This window comes from Salmo salar, chromosome 27, assembly GCF_965601325.2.
Source record: "Salmo salar chromosome 27, fSalSal1, whole genome shotgun sequence".
Taxonomy (NCBI): Eukaryota; Metazoa; Chordata; class Actinopteri; order Salmoniformes; family Salmonidae; genus Salmo; species Salmo salar.
In genome coordinates, this window is record NC_138317.1 from 28,088,816 (window position 1) to 28,114,883 (window position 26,068).

General features: G+C 41.8%; 1 protein-coding gene across 2 annotated transcripts in view; it reads left to right on the forward strand.

Annotated features, from left to right (window-relative positions):
- Positions 1-26,068, forward strand: part of LOC106588816 (zinc finger protein 704) — a 97,177-nt gene that overhangs the window by 62,701 nt on the left and 8,408 nt on the right. For both annotated transcript variants that reach the window (XM_014178263.3, XM_014178264.3), the window contains exons 3-4: positions 18,535-18,638; positions 19,934-20,184. In XM_014178263.3, the coding sequence (XP_014033738.2) occupies positions 18,535-18,638; positions 19,934-20,184 (355 nt within the window). The remainder of the gene's footprint in view (positions 1-18,534; positions 18,639-19,933; positions 20,185-26,068) is intronic.

Genomic DNA, 26,068 nt, shown 5'->3' on the forward strand with positions numbered 1-26,068 from the left:
CTGTAATAGCCTGTGGGTATCTCAGCATACACGCACAGCTCTCGCCCCCTAGTAAAACAGTCATTTGTGCTTTTGCACAGAGGGGAAACCGAATTTCCAATCTCTTGATCTCTTCTCCCGGAGAAGGAAATACACTGACGATAACCATTTCATGAATCATTTCAGCCTGCAATAATTTCATAGAGAACTATGAAAGGCAAAGGCAAATATTAGGAACATGTAAACAAACTCAACTATGTGTGTTTCAGTTTTACTCGTAGGGTACTGTCTCTTTAAATGCAGTATACACACAGATAGGCCTGTGGCCGGCCGTGAATGAATTGTTTTTATGGAGGGTTTGTGTGAGAGAGTTGGAGAGCTACAGCCATGTGATTAGTGTAGACAGTGGCATACTACTGTATATAACATATAGCCATATAGCCCCCCCCCCAAAAAAAAGCTGTTAACATACTACAATTTTTCACATTTTGCCTTAGGGCAAAGATAAACGTGCAGTTTTATAGCTGATCTCATGCTATTCTACACATTTTGCCACGAGGCTGAGAGAAAACGTTGCTCTTTTTTAAAGCAAAGTTCCTGCAGTTCTACATATTTTGTCACAAGAGAAAATATTTCTCTTTTACAGCTAATTTCCTGTAATTCAAAAATAACGCTCAATGGCTTATGACATGTTCATATCCTATCTGGGGGGCCGACCATAGAGAGATCCTATTAAATAACTAGAGTAAGAGAAAATGGCAGCCATATTGGTCGGGGCGGGGGGGATCAAACCCAGCTAGCACAGTGGATCTGGGCTGATTCCGGCTGAGTCAGACTCAGCCAATGTCATGTGGCCCGCGTCTGAGCCACCTTAGGCAGTATTACTTATGGCTAGGATGTGGGGATTGAGCTCGGGCCGATTCCGGTGTGAGTTATCTGGCCCAAATGTATTACTTGGGGCTCGGGCCGATTGGGGCTACTCTCTGGCAGATGATTACACGGGCTGCTTTATTTAATTAACATTTCATTATGTATTTATTTTTCCATATTTTCTCATTGTTTCTGTGATGATAAAAAATTAAGAGTCCTGTTTAAGTTGTATTTAGTTCATTTTTTTATTAATTTTTATTATTACCAGCAAACTCTACCACCCCTCCCCCAATTGGAGTAAAATAATTAACAATAACACTTAGGCTTCTTCAGTTTATACATACTATAGACATTTTACAATAGTTATATTTTTGGTTTTTAATTCTGGCCTTCCTCTATTTCTGATGTTTATCCAGTTTGATTTATATTTGTAATTGTGCTATTTCACAAAAGTTCTGAACCTATATACATTTTACAGACCCCGTATATTTTACATTGATTATCTTGTTATTAGTCCCACCCTTCAGCTCCATTCAACCCCTCCCATCTATCTCTTAACACCATCCATTTTCCATTTGACATATATTTTTCAACTGTGCTGCGATGCTTCACAAAAGTACTGAACCTTTCTATTCTCATAGTTTCTACAGATTGTAAATGAAAGAACATTTCTTGCTAAAATAATTATTATATTATTGATTGATTGACTATGACTTTTCAAATCACCCAGTATTGCTCTCTTACTTTTCCTTACTTTTCCCCCTTCCATTAGAGTACAGTATATACATATGAGATGAGTAATGTAGGTTATGTAAACATTATATAAAGTGGCATTGTTTAAAGTGGCTAGTGATACATTTATTACATACATTTTTCCATTATTAAAGTGGCTAGAGTTGAGTCCGTATGTTGGCAGCAGCCACTCAATGTTAGAGATGGCTGTTTAACAGTCTGATGGCCTTGAGATAGAAGCTGTTTTTCAGTCTATCGGTCCCAGCTTTGATGCACTTGTACTGACCTCGCCTTCTGGATGATAGCGGGGTGAACAGGCAGTGGCTCGGGTGGTTGTTGCCCTTGATTATCTTTTTGGACTTCGGGTGGTGTAGGTGTCCTGGAGGGCAGGTAGTTTGCCCCCGGTGATGCGTTGTGCAGACCTCACTACCCTCTGGAGAGCCTTACGGTTGTGGGCGGAGCAGTTGCAGTACCAGGCGGTGATACAGCCCGACAGGATGCTCTCGATTGTGCATCTGTAAAAGTTTGTGAGTGTTTTTGGTGACAAGCCGAATTTCTTCAGCCTCATGAGGTTGAAGAGGTGCTGCTGCGCCTTCTTCACCACGCTGTCTATGTGGGTGGACCATTTCAGTTTGTCCGTGATGTGTACGCCGAGGAACTTAAAACTTTCCACCCTCTCCACTACTGTCCCGTCGATGTGGATAGGGGGCTGCTCCCTCTGCTGTTTCCTGAAGTCCACAATCATCTCCTTTATTTTGTTGACGTTGAGTGTGAGGTTATTTTCCTGTAACCACACTCCGAGGGCCCTCACCTCCTCCCTGTAGGCCGTCTCGTCGTTGTTGGTAATCAAGCCTACCACTGTAGTGTCGTCTGCAAACTTGATGATTGAGTTGGAAGCGTGCATGGCCACGCAGTCATGGGTGAACAGGGAGTACAGGAGAGGGCTGAGAACGCACCCTTGTGGGGCCCCAGTGTTGAGGATCAGCGGGGTGGAGATGTTGTTTCCTACCCTCACCACCTGGGGGCGGCCTGTCAGGAAGTCCAGGACCCAGTTGCACAGGGGGGGGGGGCTTAATGACGAGTTTGGAGGGTACTATGGTGTTAAATGCTGAGCTGTAGTCGATGAACAGCATTCTTACATAGGTATTCCTCTTGTCCAGATGGGTTAGGGCAGTGTGATTGCTATTGCGTCGTCTGTGGACCTATTGGGGTGGTAGGCAAATTGGAGTGGGTCTAGAGTGTCAGGTAGGGTGGAGGTGATATGGTCCTTGACTAGTCTCTCAAAGCATTTCATGATGACGGAAGTGAGTGCTACGGGGCAGTAGTCATTTAGCTCAGTTACCTTAGCTTTCTTGGGAACAGGAACAATGGTGTCCCTCTTGAAGCATGTGGGAACAGCAGACTGGGATAAGGATTGATTGAATATGTCTGTAAACACACCAGCCAGCTGGTCTGCGCATGCTCTGAGGATGCGGCTGGGGATGCCGTCTGGGCCAGCAGCCTTGCGAGGGTTAACACGTTTAAATGTTTTACTCACGTTGGCTGCAGTGAAGGAGAGCCCGCAGGTTTTGGTAGCGGGCCGTGTCAGTGGCACTGTATTTTTCTCAAAGCGAGCAAAGAAGTTGTTTAGTTTGTCTGGGAGCACGAAAGACATCGTGGTCCGCGACGGGGCTGGTTTTTCTTTTGTAGTCCGTGATTGACTGTAGACCCTGCCACATACCTCTGGTGTCTGAGCCATTGAATTGCGACTCTACTTTGTTTCTATACTGACGCTTAGCTTGTTTGATTGCCTTGCGGAGGGAATAGCTACACTGTTTGTATTCTGTCATGTTTCTGGTCACGTTTCTGGTCACCTTGCCCTGATTAAAAGCAGTGGTTCGCACTTTCAGTTTTGCGCGAATGCTGCCATCAATCCACGGTTTCTGGTTGGGGAATGTTTTAACCTCTATGGGCTAGGTGGGACGCAAGCGTCCCACCCGTGGTGCACTACATCAACAGCAGGTGCATTTCAAGAGCGGCAAATTTGAATCCAAATAAATGTCAAAATTCAAATTTTTCAAACATACAACTATTTTACACCCTTTGAAAGATAAACATCTCCTTAACCTGTTGGGTCTAGGGGGCAGCATTTGCACGTCTGGATAAAAAAAATGTACCCGATTTAATCTGGTTACTAATCCTACCCAGTAACTAGAATATGCATATACTTATTATATATGGATAGAAAACACTCTAAAGTTTCCAAAACTGTTTGAATGGTGTCTGTGAGTATAACAGAACTCATTTGGCAGGCAAAACCCTGAGACATTTTCTGACAGGAAGTGGATACCTGATGTGTTGTATTGACTTTAAACCTATCCCATTGAAAAACACAGGGGTTTAGGAATATTTTGGCACTTCCTATTGCTTCCACTAGATGTCACCAGCCTTTACAAAGTGTTTTGAGTCTTCTGGAGGGAGATCTGACCGAACAAGAGCCATGGAACGGTGATGTCCCATTAGACACCTGGCGCGCTACTTCATGTTGGGTACCCTCGTTCCAATACGTTATAAAAGGCTATGCATTCGTCCACCTTGAATATTATTCATGTTCTGGTTAAAAAAGGCCCTAATGATTTATGCTATACAACGTTTGACATGTTTGAACGAACGGAAATATATTTTTTCCCCTCGTTCATGACGAGAAGTCCGGCTGGCTTACATCATGTGCTAACGAGACGGAGATTTTTGGACATAAATGATGAGCTTTTTTGAACAAAACTACATTCGTTATGGACCTGTGATACCTGGAAGTGACATCTGATGAAGAGAATCAAAGGTAATGGATTATTTACATAGTATTTTCGATTTTAGATCTCCCCAACATGACGTCTAGTCTGTATCGCAACGCGTATTTTTCTGGGCACAGTGCTCAGATTATTGCAAAGTGTGATTTCCCAGTAAGGTTATTTTTAAATCTGGCAAGTTGATTGCGTTCAAAAGATGTAAATCTATAATTCTTTAAATGACAATATAATATTTTACCAATGTTTTCTAATTTTAATTATTTAATTTGTGACGCTGACTTGACTGCCGGTTATTGGAGGGAAACGATTTCCTCAACATCAATGCCATAGTAAAACGCTGTTTTTGTATATAAATATGAACTTGATAGAACTAAAAATGCATGCATTGTCTAACATAATGTCCTAGGAGTGTCATCTGATGGAGATTGTAAAAGGTTAGTGTATCATTTTAGCTGGTTTTATGGTTTTGGTGACCCTGTCTTTGACTTGACAAAACATTACACACAACTCTTGTAAATGTACTGTCCTAACATACTCTAAATTTATGCTTTCGCCGTAAAACCTTTTTGAAATCGTAAAACGTGGTTAGATTAAGGAGATGTTTATCTTTCAAATGGTGTAACATAGTTGTATTTTTGAAAAATTTGAATTTTGACATTTATTTGGATTCAAATTTGCCGCTCTTGAAATGCACCTGCTGTTGATGGAGTGCACCACAGGTGGCACGCTAGCGTCCCACCTAGCCCCAAGAGGTTAATCTAACCACGTTTTACGATTTCAAAAAGGTTTTACGGCGAAAGCATAAATTTAGAGTATGTTAGGACAGTACATTTACAAGAGTTGTGTGTAATGTTTTGTCAATTCAAAGACAGGGTCACCAAAACCATAAAACCAGCTAAAATGATGCACTAACCTTTTACAATCTCCATCAGATGACACTCCTAGGACATTATGTTAGACAATGCATGCATTTTTAGTTCTATCAAGTTCATATTTATATCCAAAAACAGCGTTTTACTATGGCATTGATGTTGAGGAAATCGTTTCCCTCCAATAACCGGCAGTCAAGTCAGCAACACAAATTAAATAATTAAAATTAGAAAACATTGGTAAAATATTATATTGTCATTTAAAGAATTATAGATTTACATCTCTTGAACGCAATCAACTTGCCAGATTTAAAAATAACCTTACTGGGAAATCACACTTTGCAATAATCTGAGCACTGCGCCCAGAAAAATACGCGTTGCGATACAGACAAGCCGTCATGTTGGGGAGATCTAAAATCGAAAATACTATGTAAATAATCCATTACCTTTGATTCTCTTCATCAGATGTCACTTCCAGGTATCACAGGTCCATAACGAATGTAGTTTTGTTCAAAAAAGCTCATCATTTATGTCCAAAAATCTCCGTCTTGTTAGCACATGATCTAAGCCCGCCGGACTTCACTTCATGAACGAGGGGAAAAAATATATTTCCGTTCGTTCAAACATGTCAAACGTTGTATAGCATAAATCATTAGGGCCTTTTTTAACCAGAACATGAATAATATTCAAGGTGGACGAATGCATTCTCTTTTATAACGTATTGGAACGAGGGTACCCAACATGAACTCGCGCACCAGGTGTCTAATGGGCCATCATCGTTCCATGGCTCTTGTTCGGTCCGATCTCCCTCCAGAAGACTCAAAACACTTTGTAAAGGCTGGTGACATCTAGTGGAAGCAATAGGAAGTGCCAAAATATTCCTCAGCCCCTGTGTTTTTCAATGGCATAGGTTTAAAGGTAATACAACACATCAGGTATCCACTTCCTGTCAGAAAATGTCTCAGGGTTTTGCCTGCCAAATGAGTTCTGTTATACTCACAGACACCATTCAAACAGTTTTAGAAACTTTAGAGTGTTTTCTATCCATATATAATAAGTATATGCATATTCTAGTTACTGGGTAGGATTAGTAACCAGATTAAATCGGGTACATTTTTTTATCCAGCCGTGCAAATACTGCCCCCTAGCCCTAACAGGTTAATAGACGCTGTGGGTACAACATCACCGATGCACTTGCTAATAAACTCGATCACCGAATCAGTGTATTCATCAATGTTGTTGTTCGACGCTATGCGGAACATATCCCAGTCCACGTGATCGAAGCAATCTTGAAGCTTGGAATCCGATTGGTCGGACCAGCGTTGAACAGACCTGAGCACGGGTGCTTCCTGTTTAATTTTCTGTCTATAGGCTGGGAGCAACAAAATGGAGCCGTGGTCCTCTTTTCTGAAAGGAGGGCGGGGGAGGGCCTTATATGCATCGCGGAATAACAATGATCCAGGGTTTTGCCAGCCTGGGTCGCGTAATCGATATGCTGATAAAATTTAGGGAGCCTTGTTTTCAGATTAGCCTTGTTAAAATCCCCAGCTACGATAAATGCAGCCTCAGGATATGTGGTTTTCAGTTTACATAGAGTCAAATGAAGTTCGTTCAGGGCCATCGATGTGTCTGCTTGGGGCGGGAATATACACGACTGTGATTATGATCGAAGAGAATTCTCATGGTAGATAATGCGGTCGGCATTTGATTGTGAGGAATTCTAAGTCAGGTGAACAAATGGACTTGAGTTCCTGTATGTTGTTATGATCACACCACATCTCGTTGATCATAAGGCAAACACACCCGCCCTTCTTCTTACCAGAGAGATGCTTGTTTCTGTCGGCGCGATGCGTGAAGAAACCAGGTGGCTGTACCGACTCCGATAGCGTGTCTCGAGTGAGCCATGTTTCTTTGAAACAATGAACGTTACAGTCTGTGATGTCTCTCTGGAAGGCAACCCTTGCTCGGATTTCGTCTACCTTGTTGTCAAGAGACTGGATTTGGCGAGTCGTATGCTCGGGAGCGGTGCGCGATGTGCCCGTCTACGGAGCCTGACCAGAAGACCGCTCCGTCTGCCCCTTCTGCGGCGCCGTTGTTTTGGGTCGCCGGCTGGGATCCGATCCATTGTCCTGGGTGGTGGGCCAAACAGAGGATCCGCTTCAGGAAAGTCATATTCCTGGTTGTAATGTTGGTGAGTTGACGTTGCTCTTGTATCCAATAGTTCCTCCCGACTGTATGTAATAAAACCTAAGATTCTGGGGTAACAATGTAAGAAATAACACATAAAAAAACAAAATACTGCATAGTTTCCTAGGAACGCGAAGCGAGGCGGCCATCTCTGTCGGCACCGGAAGTCACCCTGATTAAATCTTTAGTCATATCACAGTTTACCTATTTGCTTATGGTTTTGCCTACATCTAGTGACCTGCTTTTTAAATTATATAAGCAAAAAATATTCAATTTTATTTGGAATGTAAGCCAGACAAAATTAAACGGGCCTATTTATATAATGACTACGAATTCGGAAGGCAGAAACTATTAAATATTAAAGCATTAGATCTCCCACTAAAGGCATCAGACATACAAAAGTTATACTTAAATCCGAAATGGTTCTCTAGTAAATTAGTAAGAATGTCCCCCCCATGTTCAAGAATTGCCTCTTTCCCTTTATTCAGATTACAACCGCTCACTTTCGGATTATTTGAAAATGAAATAATCTCCAAAATATATATATATTTTTTAAAGCCATAGAAAGTTGGTTGCAATTTCAGTTTAATCCACCTGAAAAGACAGAACAAATAATACAACAAATATTATGGTTAAATGCAAATATACTAATTGATTTAAAAAAAAGTAACTTTTTTCGATAAATTGTTAAAAAAAGGTATAATCTTTGTAAATTATATCATAAATAGGACTGGTGGAGTTGTCACACATGCAGCTAACACAGACATATTGAAATGTGTGCTCTACCCAAAATTACAACCAACTAATTGCAGCATTACCATAAAAATGGATGAGACCAATGAGACCAGCAAGTTGTTTACTGCGCGGGCACGTTTGGCGCGTCGTTCCTTTTCTTTCCTCTGTAATGAATACGCTATTGTCCGGTTGGAATATTATCGAAGATTTATGTTAAAAAGACCCTAAGGATTCATTGTAAACATCGTTTGACATGTTTCTACGAACGGTAATGGAACATTTTGACTTTTCATCTTTTTGGTTTTGCGCTCGCGCATTTTGCCTTTGGATAGTGATCTGAACGCGCGAACAAAAGGAGGTATTTGGACATAAATATGGAGTTTATCGAACAAAACAAACATTTCTTGTGGGAGTCCTGGGAGTGCATTCCGACGAAGATCAGCAAAGGTAAGTGAAGATTTATAATACTATTTCTGAGTTTTGTTGACTCCAGAACTTGGTGGGTAACTGTATAGCTTGCGTTGATGGCTGAGCTCTATACTCAGAATATTGAACAATGTGCTTTCGCCGTAAAGCTATTTGGAAATCTGACACAGCGGTTGCATTAAGGAGAAGTGTATCTATAATTCTTTCAATAACTGTTGTAAATTTTTATCAACGTTTGAGTATTTTTGTAAATTGATGTTCTCATTCACCGGGAGTTTGAGGCAATACATTTTCTGAACATCACGCGCCAATATAAAATGGGGTTTATGGATATAAATATGAACTTTATCGAACAAAACATACATGTATTGTGTAACATTGAGTCCTGGGAGTGTCATCTGATGAAGATCATCAAAGGTTAGTGCTTCATTTTGGCTGTATTTCTGGTTTTTATGACGCCTCTCGTGGCTTGGAAAATGGCTGTGTAGTTTTTCTTGTTTAAGCGCTGTCCTAACATAATCTAATGTTATGCTTTCGCCGGAAAGCCTTTTTGAAATCGGACAATGTGGTTGGATTAACGAGAAGTGAATCTTTAAAATGGGATATAATAGTTGTATGTTTGATAAATTTGAATTATGAGATTTTTGTTGTTGTCTTGCTTCTCATGGTCTGAGAGTCCTTTATGTGCCCACATGTTATGTGCCTTTCACTGAAGAGTGGCCTCTGTCTGGCCACTCTATCATAAATTTAGGGCCCTATGAAATCCGTTTTATTTTTTTCCCAATTCCGTTTTTTTTCTTAATTCTGTGATTTACAAATTTACTCTAATTTTATCATCAGAAAGCATGTCTAATAATGTAAATGAATAAAGCGTCATCAATGTAATAATATAACAGTACATTTGTAATGATGCAACACAATATTGCACCATTTTTTTATCAAGGCAAGTGCTTCAATACGGAGTTCTACTAAGTGTTTCATTATAAATGAAGAAAATAATGCAAGAATAAAGGCAACAATGCAGCAAGCAATAAGCCAAACCTAGAGTTATACTTATGTAAAAAACCTAAGCGTTGCATTCAATGTTTTTTGTAAAATAAAGTGCTTCACGTGTTTCATTATAAATGGGGAAAAAAAGAATCATGCAAGAATCTAGGCAACAATGCAGCAATAGGCAAAACTTATGGAACTACCTTATGAGCTCCTATGTTTGTCCATTGTATGTTTTCCATCTATCAGACATCTCTATTGAAGTACATGATTGTCAGCCTCTGTGTTGAGCTCGGTGAGTGCCTCTCGCTTGTCTGTGAGTAGAGTCTTGTATTTGCTGAAACTCCTCTCACAGACGACTGAGCTGACTGGGAAATAGATGTAGGGCACTGCCACTTCTGCAACTCTTGGGAATCTTGCACTCAGGCCCCTCCAGTAATCAGCAAGCTCCAAAGCAGCTGAGGGCTCCCTGGACACACAGTGCTGATAGACAATCCATTCTTCACTCAGCTCTGTTGATGGGCTTGCCATGGGTTTCAGTTGTGTCTAGGCTTCAATCTGCTTTTCCATGGCTGGAGCCTGCCTCAGATTGAACCCCCTAGCCAGCCTGTAGATCTCTCTGGCTGGATGTGTGTCCCAGTGCTTTGAGCACTTGAACTTCAAGGCCACATGGAATGCATCATGGAGATGGTCAATCACCTCCCTCCTCTCTCCAATCCCCATCTTTCTCAATAGCTCATCGGTCTTGGCACCATACCCACATGTTTTTGACATTCCATTCACTAGGTAAGAGCCCAGATCCTCCATGACATTGTACGCAGACACTGCTGTGGGACAGTGTGTCCCTTCTAGGATTGACAGAGCTGTCATCCATTTGGGGCAGCCCTCCGAGATGAAGGTTAGCTTAACAGTGAGGGCCTGCACCTTCTCCTCTGTTTCCAGCTGGCTGAGGAGGTTTGTGACTGCCTGGGATAATGACTTTTCTGCCAACAAAAACTACCTGTACAGATGAACATGCTCTGCATGGTACTTCACTGCCTCAAACCAGCTATTCCATCTGGAGCTCACTGCATCAGGAGGAGCCTTGGCCTGCACAAACTCCTTCATAATGAGGAAGCTCACCCATCTTCTCTTTCTGGCAGGCTTCTTGAAGAAGACAGATCTCATCCATGTCACAAGTGATGCAACTTCAGAGAATTATTTGTAGTGCTGCCAGGTCTCACCCACCAGATTGATGACATGGCAGAGACAGGTTACATGGACACTGTTGGGCATCACTCTTTTCAGAACCTCCTTGCATGACTTCAGGCAGTAGGAGGCATTATCTGTGACCACTGCCCAAGCATCATTCAGGTTCAGATTGTTGCTGTGGAGGGAGGCTAGTACAGCTTGGGAAAACTTTGAGTAGTTGCATCTGTCCATGAAAATCACATCCACCAGGAAGTACTGGTTTTCAACACTTGCAATGAAAGATGAGGAAAAACTTTAAATATGTTTTAACCAAAATAAGTGTTATTTAAATTTCAAGTGTAAACACAATATAGATACAGTGATAGTTAGCTAGATGGAGAGGCAGACAGCTGCTGACATTATGCATCGCTATATTTCACCACGATAGCTCGTCGTTTAGAATATCACAATTTGCATGCGGACAATTCACATTGCAGAATGTAGATGTCCGCGTTTTCCGCTTCGTGGAAATCATAGGGCCCTATAAATTGGTGGAGTGCTGCAGAGATGGTTGTCATTCTGGAAGGTTCTCCCATCTCCACAGAGGAACTCTGGAGCTCTGTCAGAGTGACAATTGGGTTCTTGGTCATCTCCCTGACCAAGGCCCTTCTCCCCCGATTGCTTAGTTTGGTCAGGCGGCCAGCTCTAGGAACAGTCTTGGTGGTTCCAAACTTCTTCAATTTAAGAATGAGGGAGGCCACTGTGTTCTTGGACATTTTTTGGTACTTTTCCCCAAATCTGTGCTTCAACACAATCCTGTCTCTGAGCTCTATGTACAATTCCTTCGATGTCATTGCTTGGTTTTTGCTCTGACATGCACTGCCAACTGTGGGACCTTATATAGACAGGTGTGTGCCTTTCCAAATCATGTCCAATCAATTGAATTCACCACAGGTGGACTCAAATCAAGTTGTAGAAACATCTCAAGGATGACCAATGGAAACAGGATGCACCTGAGCTGAATTTCCAGTCTCATAGCAACGGGTCTGAATACTGTAAATAAGGTATTTCTGTTTTATCACATTTGCAAACATTTCTAAAAACCTGTTTTTGATTTGTCATAATGGGGTATTGTGTATCGATTGAGATTTTTTTATTTATTTTTAAATACATTTTAGATAAGGCTGTAACAGTGCCCATAAAGCATCAGACTGTACGCACACACACACACACCCATGCACAAGCACGCATGTACACACACACACTCAGACAGTGACACGCAAAAACACACCTGCTAAGCACACTAACTCAAATGAAAGGAGGAAAGATCTGATGTGGAAGTCACACAGAAAATGTCATGAAAAAACAGAATGCTCTCGCTCTCTTATTATCCACGACCCCTGTGAGATGAAGGCATGACCTTTGTCTGGAATGCATCTCTTCCGTGTGTGTGTGGTGGGAGGTTCGTCTTAATGTCCTTCATGTCCTTGCCCCGTGTCATTAATAGATCTGTGTCTGTATGTGTGCTTGTGCGTGTGTGGACAGACGATAGAAGTATCATCCGAGTAGATAAGAGGGGGAGAGAGATTGGAGGGTGTTTAGCTTTTAGCAGGAGGTGTCTGATTTATAGTCAATTATTCAAGAGGAAATGAGCGTCATAGGCCAGCGACTGTAATTAAAGATGAGCTGCCCCGCTCTACGCCCACATCAAAGAGACTGGGAAGCCCCCTCTAACCCTCCGCTGGAGCCCCCTCGAACCCTCCACTGGAGCCCCCTCTACCCCTCCGCTGGAGCCCCCTCTACCCCTCCGCTGGAGCCCCCTCTACCCCTCCGCTGGAGCCCCCTCTAACCCTCCGCTGGAGCCCCCTCTAACCCTCCGCTGGAGCCCCCTCTAACTCTCCGCTGGAGCCCCCTGCTCTGCTCTCCTCTCCCTGTTTTTACACCCAGCTCAAAACAGAGTTGAGGGGTAGGAGAGAGCAAAACAGAGTTCATTCTCAGAGGTGAGGGGGAGGTTGTGTGTAGGAATAGGAGGGCTCTCACTAAGCAGAGTTTGGGGGGAATTCCCTGCAGATAGTTAAATCGGCTTCATTATTTTTGAGTAATGGTTTTCGGTGACACGGAAAATAAAGTTGCCAGATATGAATGACTGTGTGTGAGTGGGATGGGACGCCTGCCATAATTTGTTTTGGGGAATTTTGGGAAAGTGTGTGTGTGTGTGACACATTATACCTGGAATGTCTGTACTTATGTTCCATGTCAAACTCCCCACGTCACGTCTTATCTAAAGAGAGAAAAGGTTGTTTGTTCTGGATCAAAACCTCTCATTTAATTGTCATTGATTAGTTAAGTTAGCTGAACTCCAACAACAGTAAGTGGTCTGTGTTTAGAAGATATCTTGTCATTAGTTATACAAGCAAATGTTCATGAGTTCGCAGAGCTATTACAGTACGCGTAGTGAGTCAGTGTTCAAATAGTCTTAGCCAAACTCATTTTAGACATGCAGGAAGAGACTAGTGTTAATGTAAGACATGTTGTTTTATGATGCGGTACATCTGAGGAAATGGCTAGTGTGTACACTGTACAGTACAGAGCCCGTTATGTCCCATCAAACTTCATCTTTTATGTCTGTCTGTTTGGGATTCCTGTGGTTCTCGATCATCTTTTATCACCTGTAAATAACCTGTTGCTAAAGAATGAAAGAGCCTGAAACGATTCAATCAAACAGGACAATCGCCAAGGACACATGTCGAGCTAAATTGTCTGTAACACAATGGCTTATTATTTTTACACCCAAGGTGAAACACCTGGTGGTGTTCCAGAAACTGGAAACATCCCGGGCTGGGACAGGGAACAGGGCGAGGAGGGTGCTGGCTGCCGAGTGGTTCCTCAATGGAACCATTAAAGACAAAGGCACAGATGTCTGGGGAGTGAGAAGGAGGGGAGGTATTGGTTTCTCTCTCTCCTTTTCACTCAGATTACCTTTCTCCCACCACCCCGCCAACCCTACTAAGCCATTTGTCTAAGCCATTTGTCTTCTAGAGTTTGGACCGTCAGTCAACCACAAGAAAGTTGTTAGCACATCTGTCTGTCTGGTGGAACAGTGTAAGTTCAACAGATGTCATCAGACTGTAGACAGACTGCTTCTCTCTGGCTGATGGCCATCTCTCCCATTTACCCCCTGCCGCCCAACCAAACCCCGATGGGGGGGGGTAGACCTATCCCTGTCTATGCTCATGAGGCGCAGTGGGCTGGAATACAGGTTGTTTATAATAGAGGTCGACCGATTAATCAGAATGGACGATTAATTAGGGCCGATTTCAAGTTTTCATAACAAACAGTAATCGGTATTTTTGCCCACCGATTTGCAGATTCAATTTTTTTTTTAAATTAAAAATATATATATTTTTTTTTACACCTTTATTTAACTAGGCAAGTCAGATTAAGAACACATTCTTATTTTCAATGACGGCCTAGGAACGGGGGTTAACTGCCTTGTTCAGGGGGGATTCGGGGATTCGTTTTTGCAACCTTCCGGTTACTAGTCCAACGCTCTAACCACCTGCCTACATTGCACTCCACGAGGAGCCTGCATGGCAGGCTGACTACCTGTTACGCGAGGGCAGCAAAAAGCCAAGGTAAGTTGCTAGCTAGCATTAAACTTATCTTATAAAAACGATCAATCTTAACATAATCACTAGTTAACTACACATGGTTGATGATATTACTAGTTTATCTAATGTGTCCTGCGTTGCATATAATCGATGCGGTGCCTGTTAATTTCTCAGTGAATCACAGCCTGCTTCGACAAACGGGTGTTGATTTAACAAGCGCATTTTGAAAAAAGCACTGCCGTTGCACCAATGTACCTAACCATAAACATCAATGCCTTTCTTTAAAATCAATACACAAGTATATATTTTTAAACCTGCATATTTAGTTAATATTGCCTGCTAACATGAATTTGTGTCACTCCTCTAGCGTTCTGTGCAAGCAGTCAGGGTATATACAGCAGTTTGGGCCGCCTGGCTCATTGCGGACTGTGTGAAGTCCATTTATTCCTAACAAAGGCCGTAATTAATTTTCCAGAATTGTACATAATTATGACATAACATTGAAGGTTGTACAATGTAACAGGAATATTTAGACTTAGGGATGCCACCCGTTAGATAAAATACGGAACGGTTCCGTATTTCACAGAAATAATAAACGTTTCGTTTTCGAAATGATAGTTTCCGGATTCGACCATATTAATGACCAAAGGCTCGTATTTCTGTGTGTTATTATGTTATAATTAAGTCTTTGATTTGATATTTGATAGAGCAGTCTGACTGAGCGATGGTAGGCAGCAGCAGGCTCGTAAGCATTCATTCAAACAGCACCTTTGTGCGTTTTGCCAGCAGCTCTTCGCAATTCTTCAAGCATTGCGCTGTTTATGACTTCAAGCCTATCAACTCCCAAGATTAGGCTGGTGTAACCGATGTGAAATGGCTAGCTAGTTAGCTGGTGTGCGCTAATAGCGTTTCAAACGTCACTCGCTTTGAGACTTGGAGTAGTTGTTCCCCTTGCTCTGCATGGGTAACGCTGCTTCGAGAGTGGCTGTTGTCGATGTGTTCCTGGTTCGAGCCCAGGTAGGAGCGAGGAGAGGGACAGAAGCTATACTGTTACACTGGCAATACTAAAGTGCCTGTAAGAACATCCAATAGTCAAAGGTATATGAAATACAAATCGTATAGAGAGAAATAGTCCTATAATTCCTATAATAACTACAACCTAAAACTTCTTACCTGGGAATATTGAAGACTCATGTTAAAAGGAACCACCAGCTTTCATATGTTCTGAACAAGGAACTTAAACGTTAGCTTTTTTACATGGCACATATTGCACTTTTACTTTCTTCTCCAACACTTTGTTTATGCATTATTTAAACCAAATTGAACATGTTTCATTATTTATTTGAGGCTAAATTGATAGTATTTATGTATTATATTAAGTTAAAATAAGTGTTCATTCAGTATTGTTGTAATTGTCATTATTACAAATAAATAAACTTATTTTTTTTTAATCGTCCGATTTAATCGGTATCGGTGTTTTTTGGTCCTCCAATAATCTATATCGGCGTTGAAAAATCATAATCGTTCGACCTCTAGTTTATAAACCCTGTGATATCTCCCCCCCGCCAGTTTAGCAGGGCATGCAGACTGCTTGGTTCACAGCTCTACTCTGATTTAAAGGGATACTGTGAGTTTCTGGCAATTAAGACGTTTTTCTACTTACCAAATGTCAAATGAGAATGCTTACTACTTTTCTACTTGCTACAGGTACCTGTAGACTTCGTCTTTGCGCTAACACTAGTTAGCATTGGCTCGCAAAACTACCTCTAACTTAGGTAAATACAAAAATGACTTGATTGCCAGAATCTTACAGTATCCCTTTAAATGAACTTGGTTAGGTACAAATAAGAGAGAGGATGAAGTTCTAGTGTTCTTCAGTGTAAAAAGTACCCAATAGTCATACTTGAGTAAAAGTGAAAGTCACCCAGTAAAAGTATAAAAGCAAATGTCATTGCTAAAATATACTTACTGTAATTTCCAGACTATTAAGCGCACCTGAATATAAGCCTTATTTTTTACATAAATAAGCCGCACATGTCTATAAGCCGCAGGTGCCTACCGGTACATTGAAACAAATGAACTTTACACAGGCTTTAACGAAACACGGCTTGTAACAAAAATAAATAGGCTTTAACGAAACACGGCTTGTAGCAAAAATAAATAGGCTTTAATGAAACACGGCTTGTAGCAAATATAAATAGGCTTTAACGAAACACGGCTTGTAACAAAAATAAATAGGCTTTAACGAAACACGGCTTGTAACAAAAATAAATAGGCTTTAACGAAACACGGCTTGTAGCAAAAATAAATAGGCTTTAACGAAACACGGCTTGTAACAAAAATAAATAGGCTTTAACGAAACACGGCTTGTAGCAAAAATAAATAGGCTTTAACGAAACACGGCTTGTAGCAAAAATAAATAGGCTTTAACGAAACACGGCTTGTAGCAAAAATAAATAGGCTTTAACGAAACACGGCTTGTAACAAAAATAAATAGGCTTTAACGAAACACGGCTTGTAACAAAAATAAATAGGCTTTAACGAAACATGGCTTGTAGCAAAAATAAATAGGCTTTAACGAAACACGGCTTGTAACAAAAATAAATAGGCTTTAACGAAACACGGCTTGTAGCCAAAATAAATAGGCTTTAACGAAACACGGCTTATAACAAAAAATACAAAAATAGCAGTAAGCTTTAGTTGTCTTTTTGCACTGAGTCAATTCCTCACGCTGCTGTTTCCAACGTCTTATTAAGACCAAGCTCCCGTGCAGCAGCTCTATTTCCTTTTCCAACAGCCAGATCAATCGCCTTCAACTTGAAAGCTGCATCATATGCATTTCTCCGTGTCTTTGCCATGATGAGGGTGACAAAATGACTACCGTAATCAGAATGATGGGAAGTTTGAGAGCGCTCGATTTAATCTAAACAGTAAACAAAAAAGTTGTTTGACCTTAACCCGTTCGGCAATTTCATTGGTCTAATGAAAGCTTCATGCCACCAAAAAACTGAGCACGTCACAGAATGTGTTTTTAAAACAAAAATGTAAATTGAAAGCGGGAAAAATCCATATATTAGCCACGTCATTGTTTAAGCCGCGAGATTCAAAGCCTGGGAAAAAAGTTGCGGCTTATAGTCCAGAATTTACGGTAAGTATCGAAAGTAAAAGTATAAATTATTTCAAATTCCTTATCTTAAGCAAAGCAGACGGCACCATTTTCTTGTTTTTAAAATTGACGGATAGCCAGGGGCACACTACAACACTCAGGCATAATTTACAAAATATGCATTTGTGTTTAGTGAGTCTGCCAGACCATAGACAGTAGGGATGACCGCGTGTTCTCTTGATAAGTGCGTGAATTTCACAACTTTCACAATCCTGTCATCTCCCAATCCCATCATACTGTCATCTCCCCATCGCTTGTAATTCTCTCCCCATATCATAACCACTAGACTGCTCCGTGTGTGTGCACATACAGTACATATTTATTATCACTGTGCTAATGTGTGTTGGTGAAATCTACAATATTTAATCCATGTAAAGATATGAGGGACTGCAATCATGTGCTGTCCAAAGGGACGGTCTGGTGGCATTATCTATGTTCTCACACCAAGGTGACCAGGAACTGGGGGGTGGGGGGGTTCTGGGTAAAGTGAATCAGTGATTTATATGTAATCCATGAATGACATCATATTAATTTCATCAGAACAATCATTTAGGTAATTCTTCTCTATCAACCTCCCTGCTCTCTATAATAATCGTGTGTGTGTGTGTGTGTGTCGGGAGTACATCGGGGCGGATTAAGAGATGAATCCATAGCGTTGGTGATATGATGCCATTTAAGAGACACATGGCGATGTTTACATTCAACATGTCTATTATCTGTCAGAGACACGGTGCCGGTTACATCAACGTAGAACAAAGAGGCTGCTGGATCATATTAATGAGCTGACCAATATATCACGGTCTCACAGGGGGACTTGACGAATGGTTTTGAGGCATGCCCAGGGAATCTGAAATTGCACTATATTGCAGTGCCATATTACCAATGTAGGCTTAGTGCTTTGGGTCAGAGCTGCATATGATGCCATTTCGGACCCAGCCACATTATCTGTTTGTTGTTGTTGTTGTGTTTTCATGCACAGTAATATTCTCTGTTTGTTGTTGTTGTTTTAACAGGAAGTCAGAAGAGGAAGTGGACATGGACAAGGTGACAGCTGCCATGGTTCTGACCAGCCTGTCCAGCAGTCCACTGGTCAGGAGCCCCCCTGTCAAAGTCAGCGGTGAGTCGACCAAACATGGTTTTATATAATTTAATATTGTATCCTCTTTTTATACGGGTGATCCCTTTAAGGCAGCAGGGTAGCCTAGTGGTTAGAGCGTTGGACTTGTAACCAAAAGGTTGCTAGATCGAATCCCTGAGCTGACAAGGTAAAAATCTGTCGTTCTGCCCCTGAACAAAGCAGTTACCCCACTGTTCCTAGGCCGTTGTAAATAAGAATTTGTTCTTAACTGACTTGCCTAGTTTAAATAAAGGTAAAATTAAAATAAAGTAAGATTCTCTTTAACCACTGAGTTTTGTCCCAAGACGGCAACAAACAAACATTTGCGGAGGTGATCATGATAGCTAGCGTCTGTACGTGTCGTTCTGCGCGCTCTGAACGAACTGACAAAGGAAGTTGTTTTTGGTGAACCATTTACTGTTTCATATACATATCCCCTTGCTGAGGTCACGTCGTGATGAGGACATTGTAGACTAGTGCAGCTGTAGAGATGCATACTGTATGTATCTCCTGAGTGCAGCTCTCCCACCAGGTAAAGATGAATGCTGTCTTTGCTCTCTCTGTTCCGTCTCCACCTTCAGATTGAATTAGAAGTGCTGAGTGGTTTGCCACGGTGATATCTAAAGGAGAGTTTCTCTTCATCTGCTGTAATGTACATTATATGAATCGCAAGACGTCTCAACTAAGTCCCTGGAGTGAAGCAACTGTAAATGAGGTCTTGTTTTTTTGTGCCACTCAAAATTGCACTCTTTCGACGCTGGCCTCCACACCATCCATCCCACCAGCTTCTGCTCCAAGGGAGACCGGGCTTTTAGCAGTGCAGCCCCTTAACTCTGAAACTCCCTCCTTCTCCATGTCATAACCTCACAATCCATACACACATTCAATAACACATTGAAGACACACCTCTTCACACCGGATTATCTGTTATCTTAGCTTTTACCCCCTGTCTAGTTCACTTCCCTAATAAGTCTGTTATCATGTTTAGTGTGTTCTCTGGTTAGTCTTTCATAATGTTTAGTGTAATTTTAGTCTTGTTTATTTTAAAGTATGATTTTATTGCCTTTTTAACTTGCTGATATAAAGTGACTTTGGGTGTCTTGAAACGCGCTTAAAATAAAATATTATTTTAACTACTGCGTAGATTGAAAGTCGATGCAGCTGGAAATCACCGTTAGATGCATGTGTTTCTGAATATATGATGTCATCCCAGTGACAATTGTTGCTTAGAGAACTCCTAAATAGTTGAGTACTAAGTTTGAGTACTTTTCTGACTCTCTCTCTCTCCCATCCAGAGGGTCTGAATGGCTCGTGGAAGGAGAGTGGTGTTGGCTTCACCCCTTCCAGTTACAGCAGTAGTGGCTATTGGAGCTGGAGCGGCCCTAGTGACCAGTCCAACCCGTCCACCCCCTCCCCGCCGCTATCCGCAGACTGCTTCAAGCCCTTCCGCATGTCCAGCGTCAACGGCCCACCCCCCGACGACGCCATCGACGAACAGGATGGCAGCAGCCTGCTCTTTGACGAGCCAATCCCACGCAAGCGCAAGGTGGATAGACCGATTTCATTTCACCATCTAAAAATACAATTCTAGCCACACTAGTGGATACACTGGATAACCCATAGGATAACCCATAGGATAGCCCATAGGATAGCCCGAAAACAGTTAGCATAATGCTATTGTGGTCCTCTGAGGACCACACAGAACCAACACTTGATTAGATCAATGTTTCAAACACTTCTGACTGTTGTTCATTTTGAATTGGTAGTAGGTTGATTTAAGAAGGGGTTGTACTGCAGTATCAGCGATCTTGACAAGACAGAGGATGTCCCAAAAGAAGGGTGTTCCTGCTAGCTACTGTAAAAGCTCCTTCTTCAACTCAGTGACATTGGGAGATGACATGCTGACTGAGGTAGAATTTGGGACACAGAGTAAAAGTGACAGACTGATCCTTAGACACGTGGCGTTGTCTGTTGTCGTCTCTGAGCCACCACATAGCACAAACACCACTAGAGGAGACCATGAACACTAATTGGACGGACCCAGCAACATGTTATGGCCACTTAGAGTAGCCGAACGCTCCCCTGCTTCAACTCTCATTTATTTAGTCCGTTGACGGCCACCATTTTGTCACTCTCCTCATTTACGTGAATTAATGACTAAATATTCCCTCCTTTATTTCTCTCCCTCTTTCTTTGTCTCTCATTCTTATCAGGGGAGCGGAATTCTTGGATGCTGAAGCTCTGTTGTGTTGTCTAGCTGTCAATTCCCAGACTATACTCACACACACACACACACACACACACGTCCTGCCCTGCGCCTCCAGTCATTTATCCTGCTTAATTACTTTACAGCCACACATGAGCCCATCTAACATTGAAATTAATGATTTTAATATCTTCACTGGCAAACATGAAGATTGTCCCTCCATCTTCTCGATCTTTAGAATCAGTATCCAATTAAGAGATGAGCTGTGCTGTGCATCTCCCATCAGACCAATAGGATATCTCTGGTGAGAGATGCACAGCACCGCTCATCTCTTAATTGGATACCGATTCTAAAGAATGAGAGGATGGAGGGAGAGAGAGAGATGGGAGGGTGGTGGAAAGAAAGTTAGAGGGGGTGTGCTGAGAGATGGAGACAGACACATAGAGAATGGTAAAAGGGCAGAGATATTAAGAAAGGGGTAGATGGAGAGCATTGAAGACAGGGGGAGTCTAAATCAGAGTATAGTTTGATTTGAGGACAGCCATGCAACAGTGCTATAAAATATATTCAGATTTGCTTTTAAAGGAGTATTCTGTAAAAGAGTCTGCTGATATCGTTTAATTTAAGACTAGTCTATTCTATTACATTGTCTATATGTTGTCATTAATAATGAACTGTTCTCAGCTTTGAAGAAAACTATCCACCACAAGAACAGGACCTCTCCTGGAGGGGCACAGGACCTCTCCTGGAGGGGCACAGGACCTCTCCTGGAGGGGCACAGGACCTCTCCTGGAGGGGCACAGGACCTCTCCTGGAGGGGCACAGGACCTCTCCTGGAGGGGCACAGGACCTCTCCTGGAGGGGCACAGGACCTCTCCTGGAGTCTGTCTGGTGTCTCCCTGTGTTATGTTCCTCTTTCAACTTCTGACTCTCCAATTCTACGTATTGGCTTCAGATACGAGTCTAGTTTTCATTGTTCCCCATGTTTTCAGAAAACTTCCCCCAGGTTACATGTGAAATAATCACCCATGACAACTGGAGCCAAGTGTTCTCTTCTTGTCCTCCTCTGAGTCAAACACAATGCTGCTCGTTCACCAGTCTCTCTTTTAATTAACTGTGTGCTGCTGGAATGTGGAACTGCACAGGGGTTTTGTTACCGAAGGACCAACACACACACACACACACACCACACACACACACACACACAAGCAGAAGATGATGACGAGTGTATTATTTGGCATCAGGAAGAAAAAATGAAAAAACATCTTCTGTTGTAAATTAAATGAATGCCCTGAACAATGGCCAAATAGACGGCCACCTGACACCCATCATAAAGATCTGTGACGAGGGATCTGAGCATTAAGACACGTCTATCCTCATCAGGCCCAACGGCTTTCAACTGGAGGCATACACACGCACACACACACACATGCACGCACAATCTGAAAGGCTGCTGCTCGGAAGCAATTGCTCTCGGAGGGCCATGATGTAATTACGGAGGACCGATAGTGTGAAAAATGGCACAGAGGTGTGTGTATTGTGTTAGAGAAATGGCACAGCAAAGAGCAGTCCTCCTCCTTCGCTCTCCTCTCACCACCCCGCAAGTTAAACCAGCCTCCCCTCAGCCTCTCCTCAGACTGAATGGGGCAGACAGGTGGGTTGGTGGGAGTCCCTGACCACATGTTAGTTTGACTAATGGAGGATGGGATGAATGGCAGAGCTCTTACCACTGTTCTACCCTTTCTCTATGAGGGAGGTACATTGACACAAAACCCACACACATTCACATACACTACATACACACATACGTGCATACACACAGTGACACAACACAAACACATACGTACACATAACGCGCGCACACACTTTTAAATAATTTGCTGCTGCTACTCTGTTCTTTATTTGACTTGTATTATCTATCCTGATGTCTAGTCACTTTACCCTGCCTTCATGTACATATCTACCTCAAATACCTCGTACCCCTGTATAGTGATCTGGTACTGGTACTAGAGGTCGACCGATTATGATTTTTCAACGCCGATACCGATTATTGGAGGACCAAAGGCCGATGCCGATTAATCGGCCTCTCCTTTCCAAGCAAGGAGAGGCGTCAGAAAAAAACAGAAATAAAGCTAAAATTAAGCACTAACCTTTGATGATCTTCATCAGATGGCACTCATAGGACTTCATGTTACACAATACATGTATGTTTTGCTCGATAAAGTTCATATTTATATCCAAAAACCCCATTTTACATTGGCCCGTAATGTTCAGAAATGTTTTTCCTCCAAAAACTTCCGGTGAATGAGCACATCAATTTATAGAAATACTCATCATAAACGTTGATAAAATATTAAACTGTTATTCAAAGAATAATAGATAAACATCTCTTAATGCAACCACTTTGACAGATTTCAAAAAAGCTTCACGGGGAAAGCACACTTTGCAATAATCTGAGTACAGCGCTCAGAAAACAACATCAGGCCATTTTGGAGTCATCTAAAATCATAAATAGCATTATAAATATTCACTTACCTTTGATGATCTTCATGAGAATGCACTCCCAGGAATCCCAGGTCCACAATAAATGTTGTTTTGTTCGATAAAGTCCATCATTTATGTCCAAATACCTCCTTTTTGTTAGCGCGTTCAATAAGCTACTCCAAATGTAGCAAGCGCGCAGAAATTTCACGACGAAAAGTAAATAAAAGTTATATTTACATTCGTAGAAACATGTCAACCTATGTATAGCATCAATCTTTAGGGCCTTTTTAACATAAATCTTCAATAATATTCCAACCGGACGATTCCAATGTCTTCAAAAATGTAATGGAACACAGCTACCTCTCACGTGAATGCGCGCGCCACTGAACTCATGTCATTCTCTCAGTCATCTGACTCTTGTTCGCTCTCTGTTCACTGTAGAAGCCTGAAACAATGTTCTAAAGACTGTTGACATCTAGTGGAAACCTTAGGAAGTGCAAAATGAACCCTAAGTCATTGTATAGGCAATCAATTGAAAAAAACTACAACCCTCAGATTTCCCACTTCCTGGTTGGATTTTTCTCAGGTTTTTGCCTGCCATTTGAGTTCTGTTATACTCACAGACATCATTCAAACAGTTTTAGAAACTTCAGAGTGTTTTCTATCCAAATCTACTAATACTATGCATATCCTACTTTCTGAGCCTGAGTAGCAGGCAGTTTAATTTGGGCACGCCTTTCATCCGGACGTCAAAATACTGCCCCCTACCCTAGAGAAGTTAATTAGTGATTATGTTAAGATTGATTGTTTTTTATAAGATAAGTTTAATGCTAGCTAGCAACTTATCTTGGCTTCTTGCTGCCCTCGCGTAACAGGTAGTCAGCCTGCCACGCAGGCTCGTCGTGGAGTGTAATGTAAGGCAGGTGGTTAGAGCGTTGGACTAGTAACCAGAAGGTTGCAAAAACGAATCCCCGAGCTGACAAGGTAAAAATCTGTCGTTCTGCCCCTGAACAAGGCAGTTAACCCACCGTTCCTAGGCCGTCATTGAAAATAAGAATGTGTTCTTAACTGACTTGCCTAATTAAAAACAATTTTTACAAAAGAAATGGGGGTTTTTATCGGCAAATCGGTGTCCAAAAATACCGATTTACCGATTTGTTATGAAAATTTGATATCGGCCCTAATTAATCGGCCAGTCCGATTAATCGGTCGACCTCTAACTGGTACTCCCTGTATATTGCTCCACATTGATCTGGTACTGGTACTCTCTGTATATAGCTCCACATTGATTTGGTACTGGTACTCCCTGTATATAGCTCCATATTGATCTGGTACTCCCTGTATATAGCTCCATATTGATCTGGTACTCCCTGTATATAGCTCCATATTGATCTAGTACTGGTACTCCCTGTATATAGCTCCACATTGATCTGGTACTGGTACTCCCTGTATATAGCTCCACATTGATCTGGTACTGGTACTCTCTGTATATAGCTCCACATTGATCTGGTACTGGTACTCCCTGTATATAGCTCCACATTGATCTGGTACTGGTACTCCCTGTATATAGCTCCATATTGATCTGGTACTCCCTGTATAAAGCTCCACATTGATTTGGTACTGGTACTCCCTGTATATATAGCTCCATATTGATCTGGAACTCCCTGTATATAGCTCCATATTGATCTAGTACTGGTACTCCCTGTATATAGATCCACATTGATCTGGTACTCCCTGTATATAGCTCCATGTTGATCTAGTACTGGTACTCCCTGTATATAGCTCCATATTGATCTGGTACTCCCTGTATATAGCTCCATATTGATCTGGTACTCCCTGTATATAGCTCCATATTGATCTAGTACTCCCTGTATATAGCTCCATATTGATCTAGTACTCCCTGTATATAGCTCCACATTGATCTGGTACTGGTACTCCCTGTATATAGATCCACATTGATCTGGTACTCCCTGTATATAGCTCCATATTGATCTAGTACTCCCTGTATATAGCTCCATATCGATCTAGTACTCCCTGTATATAGCTCCACATTGATCTAGTACTCCCTGTATATAGCTCCACATTGATCTGGTACTGGGACTCCCTGTATATAGATCCACATTGATCTGGTACTGGTACTCCCTGTATATAGCTCCACATTGATCTGGTACTCCCTGTATATAGCTCCATATTGATCTAGTACTCCCTGTATATAGCTCCACATTGATCTGGTACTGGTACTCCCTGTATATAGATCCACATTGATCTGGTACTCCCTGTATATAGCTCCATATTGATCTAGTACTCCCTGTATATAGCTCCATATTGATCTAGTACTCCCTGTATATAGCTCCATATTGATCTAGTACTCCCTGTATATAGCTCCACATTGATCTGGTACTGGTACTCCCTGTATATAGATCCACATTGATCTGGTACTCCCTGTATATAGCTCCATATTGATCTAGTACTCCCTGTATATAGCTCCATATTGATCTAGTACTCCCTGTATATAGCTCCACATTGATCTAGTACTCCCTGTATATAGCTCCACAATGATCTGGTACTGGGACTTCCCTGTATATAGATCCACATTGATCTGGTACTGGTACTCCCTGTATATAGCTCCACATTGATCTGGTACTCCCTGTATATAGCTCCATATTGATCTAGTACTCCCTGTATATAGCTCCACATTGATCTGGTACTGGTACTCCCTGTATATAGATCCACATTGATC